This window comes from Lagopus leucura, unplaced genomic scaffold, assembly GCF_019238085.1.
Source record: "Lagopus leucura isolate 7727_CA_CO unplaced genomic scaffold, USGS_WTPT01 Super-Scaffold_100024, whole genome shotgun sequence".
Lineage (NCBI taxonomy): Eukaryota > Metazoa > Chordata > Aves > Galliformes > Phasianidae > Lagopus > Lagopus leucura.
Window position 1 is genome coordinate 3,110,963 of NW_024962276.1, and position 9,620 is coordinate 3,120,582.

The window sequence follows — 9,620 nt, forward strand, 5'->3', positions numbered from 1 at the left end:
TGAAAATGAACATTCCTCTGCTGTGTATTTTGCTTCATAGAAACAGAATGCCCTTCTGTTATGACTAAAGTAATGCAACGACTGCCTGCAGTTCTGCTTTTTTCCTGTCCATTGTTACCATGGCTATTGTTCTTCTATGCACGTGGTCAGTTCTGTCAGGAAGTCTACTGAAGAAAAATGGTGATGCAGAGAACTTCCTGTAGTACAAGGGTTGTCTTTTTTTTGGTGCTTTGTGGGGTTTTTTTGGTGTGTAATGATCTGAATTCAACTCATCTGCCCAAAGTGTGAATGGAAGGCAGGAGCAGGGCTGTATTCTGCAGCAAGTAAGCAGGAGATCAGCTAAACTGTAAAACTCTGGAATATTTGATTCCATTAGTTTGTTTGTGAAACATTTTTTATTAAGTAAACTGAGGTGATGCAATTGTGAGCTACACTTCTTGATCACGCAGTAATCCTTAAGTAAGAGCATGGCAAATGGCTACCAGTGAAATGAATGTGCAGCATTTCCAGGTCCTGATGCTGTTGAGGGACTGAACAAATAGTTGCAAAGCTGCCATGGCTGTAAACTAATTATTGGTGCAGACAAATGATTAAACACTGTTTGATTTTGATAAGGCTTCTTGTTTTGCGTAACAAAAGCACAAGTGCCAAACACCTGTATTTTTCAGTGAGTGAACTTCAAAGTGTCTAGCTTCCTTCAGAAAACTTAGCACCAGTGCCTGAGTGTCAGGTTAGGGAAACATCTGTACTACTGAATCTGAGTATATAATCCATTCCATACTGAATGGAAATGATACTTGAGGTTTGCATATAGTTTGTACGTTGTTCCTTCAGATAGAAACTTATTTCTATGTATTGTTACTACTACAAGGTAAAATGTAAACTAATACTAGTTTGAAAGCATTCTCTTGCAATGCCTGGCTGCTGCCATGAATGTTCAGAATGCCCCTAAAATGTCTGATTGCTGTCAGCAACTTAAAAAGCTGTGTAACTCACAGGATTTGGAGGAGCAAGTAACAATTTGCTTCACTTACACTATGGATGTTAGCTCCCACTGCAAACGTTTTGTGTCCCAGTTGAAGTTTGCTGAGTATGTCACAAGCACTAAACTGAAAAACTTCCTTTATTTTTCAGAGATGAGAAGGATTATTGTTCCTGCATCTTCATATAATAAACTTCCTGGTTTCCTTCTAGGATGCAGAAGGAAGAACTCCAATTCATGTTGCCATTAGCAACCAACATAATGTTATAATTCAGCTTATGATTTCACATCCAGAAATTAAGCTAAATGTACGTGACAGGCAAGGAATGACTCCCTTTGCATGTGCTATGACCTATAAAAATAATAAGGCAGCTGAAGCAATCTTGAAGAGGGAGCCAGGAGCTGCTGAGCAGGTAAGCTGGAAGGATTTAAAGCATGCTAGTCTTCTTGCTGCTATACAGGCGTGTATCACCAGCAAGTTCTGCTTTATCCTTTTTTTTATCCTTTTTGAGGCTTTGTATGTAGCAGTGTTTCCTGGAAGCCAGTTTTCTATGGCTGGATCTATTGGGAAACTGTAATGTGTGCCTGCTTTGTGTGAGTGAGAACATCAAAGCTTAGTCTTTCATGAGACCTTTTTGTTGGTAGTGAGCTGAGGTATGTGCATAAGTATATAAAGAGAAAACTTACATACTCATGTGTTTTGTTTCTGTAATGGTGCATCACAGTGTATGTGACTTAGCCCTCCTAAAGCTATCCAAAACAAACTCTGTCCTAAAATAATTGGTCAGTAGATGTCCAGCTGAACCATAAAACCTCCAGCTGTATCTTCAGACTTGTAGTCTGGCACTTTAGGCAGCTGTTGAGGAACTTTGTCCTATGCTGTAAGTTTAATTACTAGTGACTAATACAGTGCTCACATTTATACACCTGAAACATGGATACGTATACAGCAAGTTTTAAGCATGCTTTAATATCAGCTTCAATTAACAAAATTAGCCAAAATTAACAATGTGCACCTGATATTTAGTCAAAGCTCACAGTTTGCATCAGTGTGGCAGGATTGCATGTTGCTTCTTTCTGCACTGTTAACTGCTGGACTGCCTCAAGTTAAACTCAGTTCAGTGGGACAGTCCTTAACTGCTGCCCCATGTGAACTATGACAGCTGACTCTTATCTGTAATGCTCTCCAGTGTGGTCAAGACACAGTAAGGTTAAACTAGAGATGAAGTGGTCTGAAGCAGACTAGAGTCAGTGTATGCAGCTGATAATTTCTTAGTTCAGCTTACTTCATAGTGATATCAGTAGTTCTGTAATGCCAAGCAGCTAAAGGAACAAGACTAAAGTCCACCTTGGGCAGAGTGAGCAAGTATTGCATCTCTTGGTGGAATTGTGTTCTACAGAAGTGACAGCTGTTATGATTTTGTGCTCTTTCTTCTGCAGGTAGATAATAAAGGTCGCAATTTTCTACATGTCGCAGTTCAGAACTCTGATATCGAGAGTGTGTTGTTCCTGATAAGTGTACAGGCTAATGTAAACTCTAGGGTCCAGGATGCTTCTAAGCTAACACCTCTCCACCTGGCAGTGCAAGCTGGCTCAGAGATCATTGTGCGTAATCTGGTACGTACTGGGGAGTCGTTTTCCCCATCTGCTTGAAATGTTTGTTCCCCCTTAATGCAGATTGCTTCCAGGCTGGGGAAGTCAGGTGAAAGTGGTGCTACTTCTAAAGCAGAACTCAAACTTACATAAGATTCACTTGGCTCAGATTGTCAGCTGAGCTGCACTGATGCCTTTGTGTGTGAGCACGTTTGATTTGCAGCTATCATTAGGTAATGTGGCTCAGTTTAAAAGAAGAACCTTACCTTGTATTTGCTGCAGACCAGAATGTGTACACAAGTTGTAGCAGCTTGGTGATAGTGTTTTTTACATATAGGGTGGAGGCCTAAAAGTATTTCTGTACAGTGAAATTTTGTGCACTTCATTCACAGAAATTAACTATTGGCACATAGCCCTGGAAAACATCTTTGAACATATTCCTTCTTGCATCTTTGACAGCTGCTTGCAGGTGCCCAGGTGAACGAACTGACAAAGCATCGTCAGACTGCTCTTCACTTAGCAGCACAGCAAGATTTGCCCACCATTTGTTCAGTCCTTCTGGAGAATGGAGTAGACTTCGCAGCTGTAGATGAAAATGGAAACAATGGTAAATTTCTGAAGTTTCATAAGTAGATGTACAGAACTTCAGTAGGCTTGCTAAAATCTCAGTGGTAGAGAATGGCTCATGTTGAATGGGCTCACTTCTCAAGGATGAAAAAAGAAGGAAAGTCCAAGGAAACAAAGTTGGTGGGAATTCTGGAGAAGGAAGGTGGGAATGCAGAGAAGGAGTACTTTATTTTATCACGGTTGGCACTGAACGGTTCAAATTCTTGAAGCTTCTCTCCTATTTTTCAGCTCTTCATCTGGCAGTGATGCACGGCCGTCTGAACAATATCCGGGTCCTCCTCACAGAATGCAATGTAGATGCTGAAGCCTTTAACATTAGGTAACTAGTGTAGTGTAATAAGCCTCAAAAATTGTTTTTTAACAAGTGTGCGGGTGTCATTAGACACTATAGCATGGATGGATATGGGAAGGGAGTGTCCCATTCTACCCTGTGCTTGTGTGGTCTCTCCTCAGGTACTTCATGCAGTTCAGGGCACCACAACATATGAAGGACATAAGTCTACTAGAGTGCCTGAAGGAGGGCAACAAAGGTGCTGGAAGGTCTAGAAGGCGAGATGTATGAGGAGTGGCTGAGGGCACTTGGTTTGCACAGCTGAGGGAAGGCCTGGGGGTGACCTACAGCTCCTCACAGCAAAGCAGAGGGGCAGCACTGATCTCTGCTCTCTGGTTACAGTGACAGAGCTGAGAGAACGGCGTGGAGCTGCATTGGGGAGGGTCAGGCTGGAGTTAGAGAAATGTACTTCACTAAAGAGCAGTGGGCATGGAACAGGCTCCTCAGGGCAGTGGGATGGTGTTGAGCTCTGGAGCTCAAAGGGGTCTGGCCAGCACTCCCAGACGTGTAATGTTTGAAATTAGGGCGCTCATGTGTGGAGCCAGGGGTTGTACTTGATGATCCTTGTGGGTCCTTTCCAACTTGGGATATTCTGTAGTTTTATGATTCTATAATCAAAGCCAAATATATTGTTTTGTATTTTTAAACTGTTACTGTGAAGTACTGAACTACTGCAGACGGTGTTGTGTGTAAGCAGTGTAGAAAACAACTTCCTCTTCTTGGCATGCATGAAGTATGTAGTTGTGCATGACGTACTGAGTTACTCAGGTTTAGCTTTGTTTCATTAAGTTAGCTTGTTTCAAAAATTAGTTCAGAATCAGACAAGTGTAGTTACAAGCAGACTTTGATTGGGATAATAAACTCTTCTCCCTAGAGGCCAGTCACCAATGCATATTTTGGGACAATATGGGAAAGACAATGCAGCAGCCATCTGTGACCTCTTCTTGGAGTGCATGCCAGAGTATCCTCTAGACAAACCTGATGCTGAAGGAAACACAGGTAGGTGAGACTGAACAGCTGTTGAAGTTGAAAGTCACTCAAGTCACATTAAGCTGGACTAACAGGTGGTAGTACAGTAATTACACAGTAAAATTTAAACATTGCCCTGAAACTGAAGATCTTACCTTTGTATTGAGCAAAACAATGAGACTTCCATTCTGTTGATGCTGAAGCATCTGGCTTTTATTTTCCAGTGCTCCTACTGGCATATATGAAGGGAAATGCCAACTTGTGCCGTGCAATAGTGAGAGCTGGCGCTCGTCTTGGAGTTAACAATAATCAGGGAGTCAATATCTTCAACTACCAAGTTGCTACAAAACAGCTTCTCTTCAGATTACTGGGTAAGTACTGCTTGCTACAGTTGGGAAGTGGTTTGGCTTAATTTGAGATGCCTTGGTGGAAGTAAGAGCACTGGGCACTGAATTTAGAAGCACTAATTCTAGAAGGGCTGAACTTCTGAATGTTCTAATGCTCTCAATGAAGGATAGAAATGCTCATTTTCTAATGATAAACTGAAAAATTGCCCAACGAAGCCTTGTCTATCTTGTCCATCTTTCCAGAAGGGTAATGCTCAAGAAGAATGCTGGCTGGTGTAGTGGTCTGATGTAGCTTAAAACTCAATGCCACTTTATAACTTGTGCTGTATTCACTGCAGTGACTATATATTTTCAATAACAATTTAGCTGTCAGCTAATAATAGTAGTTAATTCTACTAAATGCCACCTAAAACTGTGGAAAAAGTTATCTTAACATTATGGTATACTCAAGAGGTGTCAAACATGTTTTACCTCTACATTTTTACCTCTAACAGATATGCTGACAAAAGAACCTCCCTGGTGTGATGGCTCCAACTGCTACGAATGCACTGCCAAATTTGGAGTCACAACAAGAAAGCATCACTGGTAATGTGTGACACATCTTGCTGTGCTTACAAGGAAACAGATTTCTATTCCAAATGTAGCTAGTCTTGTTCCTTCTGGTGCTTTAGGAAGCCTTCATTTTAACGTAGGTGAATAACCAGTAAACCATTTGAAATATTCCACTAGGTTAGGTAGCTCAGATCTGACTCGTGGTCTGGTTAAAATCGTATCATAAGCAGTTAATGCACTTAGACTCTCCTCAATTTGCTGGAAGTGAGAAGTCGTGTCGAAGTTAACTATAGCAGAAGATTCCAGTGCCTGTATTCATTAGTGGGGCTGACTTACTCTGAAAGAGGTGACAAAAAATAGCATTTCAGTTGCTGCTCTACCTGCTCCAGTGACGTTATCACTGTGAAAGGACATCGAGCATGAAAGCCCCAGTATTCACTGAGAAAGAGCTCACTTCTGTCCTACCACTTTTCTGTCAACAGCCGACACTGTGGACGCCTGCTCTGCCATAAGTGCTCAACGAAGGAGATTCCTATCATAAAATTTGATCTGAACAAACCAGTTCGAGTTTGCAACATCTGCTTTGATGTCCTGACTCTGGGAGGAGTTTCCTAGTATGCTGTGGAAGTAAAGGGATTTCCAGTCTGTTCCTGACAGCAGCTCTGCTTACAAGTCCTCTGGATAGGGAAGAGGAGGCCTATACATGTCTTCTGCAATAGACTGAACAAATTAAGGACCCTGTTAATGATATATTCTGGTGTAAATGACTTTGTATGACTGTAAATGTGTTGGGCTGTGATAGACTTCACTAGGAATTCGAGTGGATTGTTGAAACCAAGTGACAAAATAATTTAGATCTTCTTCTAGTTGCAGTTGGGTGTGGAAGCTAAAGGCTGGTGTTTTGAATTGACGTAAAACAGGTCTGTCCTTGAGATGGTGCTTTGCACTGAGCAACTCTATTAAGTCCTGTTGCTTTCAGGCTGCTTAGTAGAGATGGCATTAAGTTTCAGGGTAACCAGGTATCTTTCTTTGCTTTGTCTTAAAGATTAACTTTCCCTTTCTGTAGAGAAGACTTGTTGTGAAGCTAGACTGAGCTGTTACAACCACTGTTCATTTCAAGAAACTCTTCAAAAATGGGAGTTAGTCCTAAGCATAGCTCAATAATTGTGGCCTTACAACAGAAAGCTTTACATCTGATGCAAAGCAGTCAGAATTGCAGATCCACATCTTGATACCTCCTCATTAGTGTTAGCATGTTCAAGAGAAGTGCAAGACTGTTTTAGCCAGAAAATACTCTTGCTCATACCTGTTAGAGCTGTCAAAGCCTACTTTGTTGCACTTTCCTATCTCCATGAGTAGTCCTTCCAATTCATGAAACTCGTGTGAATGACCTTAAATGCGCTGAAGGGCCGAAGCTTCTGCTAAATGAAGAAACACTAAAACTGGTTACGTAGTCTGAGTCGCCGTACAGCAATAAATGCTGAAGTGCATTATGAATTCCATGAGGGAGAGCGGCCCTTTCCTTTGGTTTGGAGACCCTGGTTGACTGCTGCAGGAGAGGCAGTAAGCTCAGAAGGTGCTGTGTCTCTGGGTCCAGTCTGAGCAGGATTGCCAGCCAGTGGGAGTGTATGTGGAGGTTTCCTGTAATATAAAGCCTCTGTTGTTGAGGGAAGGATTCTGAACTGGCAGTGGAGGGCCAGGCTTCTGGGTTATGCTGCAGTATTTTAATCTAAGCTGGTCATGTTCTCTTAAACATGCTGAATCTGTGAAATGCTTATGCCACATTGTCTAGGAAACCAATCTGCTAATAAACAAGGTTGTGGTTTGGCAGGCAAAGGCTTCAGTCAGAAGAAAATGTGTGTTTAAGCAGAACTGCGTGCCATGCTAAGGCTTTCTTCATCCTAAGAGATCAATCTAGTTTAGACTGAACTTGACATTCCTTACCTCTGTTCCATGGACTGGCACGTGTTTACTTAAAGACTGGTAAATGGAGTGTTTGATATGGAGATGATGGTGACACACTGTTCTGTTTGCTCCTAAGAGATGAGGTGATGAACCAGACTGCTGCTTTTATAGGGGACTTGCCTGAGGCTTTTTCTCAATTTTGTACAAGAAATGATGGGGAGGGTATAAACACTATCATTTGCACAGTGAGTTTCACACGGTCTCACTTGATCTGCACTTTGATCTTCCAATATGCATATAACTGGAATCTCACTCTTTCAACACTAGAAAAGAGTAATGGATGATGCAATACAAATTTCCCTTACTGTTTTATGTCTGCTGCTGGCATGTTCCAGTAGAATGGCCTGTGTAATGCAAATGGTCTGTGTAGCACCATTCCTAATATAAATGGTACATTTCTGGCATAATGTCAGTTACATTTTATGCTTAGATGAATGAGGTGGGAGATGATGGTGTCTGAAGCTTTTAACTGCACACTACAGCTTGTTGGAATAGATTGTGGAAAACATTTTCTAGTCAATGTCTTTCTGTGCTTCAACATAACATTGGTTGCAAGTCTCTGGCAATGAAGGGTAACAGACTGCTGGAGAGAGTGCATTAGGCTACAGAATACCTGACTGCAGTGCACTGCATGTTATCATGATAGCTTCTCTCCTGGCTTTGAGCTGCAGACTTAAACATTGTGGTAGAGGAGTGTCCTAGGGCTGCAGCTGGTGGACTTAATCTAAATTGGAAAGCTCCACAACATTTAAGTGCTTTAGCAATTACATTTCACCTTTTTGGTGACTTCCCTGATGGAAGAGTTAGGAGAACAGGGATTCTATTCCAACAGGATAAGCAGCTGTTTAAATATTTTTTTTAAAAGTCTTAATGAAAACTCAGTTAAACTGAACGTAAGGTTAAGACTGGCTAGCTGCTCTTTTTCTGTAAGCAGAGTAAGAAGTAGGACTGCCTGAAACTTTAGGAAGGATCTGGAGAACTGTACTTAATGCTCCGTTTGCCCTTTCCAGCCAATATTCTACCAGCTTGATCTTTCCTACTGAAGTCTGTGAGCCAAGTTCTGAGTATGGATAAACTAATACACAGCCTGAGACATTCATTTAAATTAAATTCAAAGCAACTAAATACAGCAAATTTGATCATTTTTAAAGTGCCTTTGTGATAGTTTCCTTACAGCCAACTCTACGTAGCTTTCTGCCGGGGTTAAAAGGGAAAAGCTGACAACTTGAACCAAAATCCCCGTTCAGTCCTCATGTAGTTCAAACTTCAGCTTGAGACGTTGGCCTCACCAAGCAACTGGTGGGGCTCAGTCCTTTATGCACTCTGCATAGCATTGGTCTGAAACATCAGATCTCAGATTCTTTCGGAGTTTTGCTGGCAATGCTCCACTGCAGAGGAGAAACTGTGAATGGAGGCACTTGGTAATTTTGTAGTGGTCAGCACATTTCTATCTCCGTCAGCAAATGCGCTTCCTTTTTGTAGCATCCTGCAGTTGTGACCAAAAACCCTACCCCTCTTCCACTGCTGTCTTTAAGTGGTATCTGTTAACTCGAGGCTTGAGTCTGCCAAGGATTGAACAGAAGGGTACAGAGAAAAGGTGTCCCTGGGAAGCAGTGCTGTCAGAGCAGGCTTTGGGCACTTCAGCAGGGCTGCATGGAAAGTCTGTGATAGTTCATAGTGCAGCTTTTTGTTCCGAGTCTGGATTCCTTCTGACTGCGGTCATCCGGCACTTTTATACAAGCACAAAATGTGGTCTGGCTTCAGCTTCAATGTATGAATCTCTTTGAAGGTGTAATCACTGCTTCGCACCACTAAGTGGAGTGAGAATGTTAGCGTTAAAGGTACTAACAGAGCGTAGGGAGCTGCTTGCTAAATTTTACAGATGCCTTAATGACTTCCTGTGCTGGAGATCAATGGCTCATCCAACTTCTCACACAGTGCTTCTAAATTAACATGTAACGACATGGGAGGCCCAGGCTGGATTTTTTTCTTAGTAGGCAACTCCTTTTTTTTTTCCTTTAACCAGCAGAGTTTGAATACTGCAGCAAACTTGGTTAACTCAAAGCTTGTATGAGCGATTTAAACAGGTAATTGAACCTTCTAGCCTCTGTGAAATAGAAAAGGAAGTCTTACAACAATGGCATTTTATCTGCGGTGTTTGTCTGGAGTCATTGTAAAAATGTATTTTTCCAATATGCATTACTTTGTTGTGTAGTAATTCTACTTGTAATAAAATGCATAACTAAATAATGCA

At 41.7% G+C, this 9,620-nt stretch overlaps 1 protein-coding gene across 2 annotated transcripts in view; it reads left to right on the plus strand.

Annotated features, from left to right (window-relative positions):
• Positions 1 to 9,620, plus strand: part of ANKFY1 (ankyrin repeat and FYVE domain containing 1) — a 32,287-nt gene extending 22,667 nt beyond the window's left edge. The window contains exons 18-25 of one of the 2 annotated variants that reach the window (XM_042879448.1): positions 1,195 to 1,395; positions 2,423 to 2,599; positions 3,035 to 3,182; positions 3,431 to 3,521; positions 4,408 to 4,532; positions 4,727 to 4,873; positions 5,344 to 5,434; positions 5,884 to 9,620. In XM_042879448.1, the coding sequence (XP_042735382.1) occupies positions 1,195 to 1,395; positions 2,423 to 2,599; positions 3,035 to 3,182; positions 3,431 to 3,521; positions 4,408 to 4,532; positions 4,727 to 4,873; positions 5,344 to 5,434; positions 5,884 to 6,016 (1,113 nt within the window). In that variant the 3' untranslated portion in view covers positions 6,017 to 9,620. The other variant, XM_042879449.1, reaches the window with a different exon arrangement.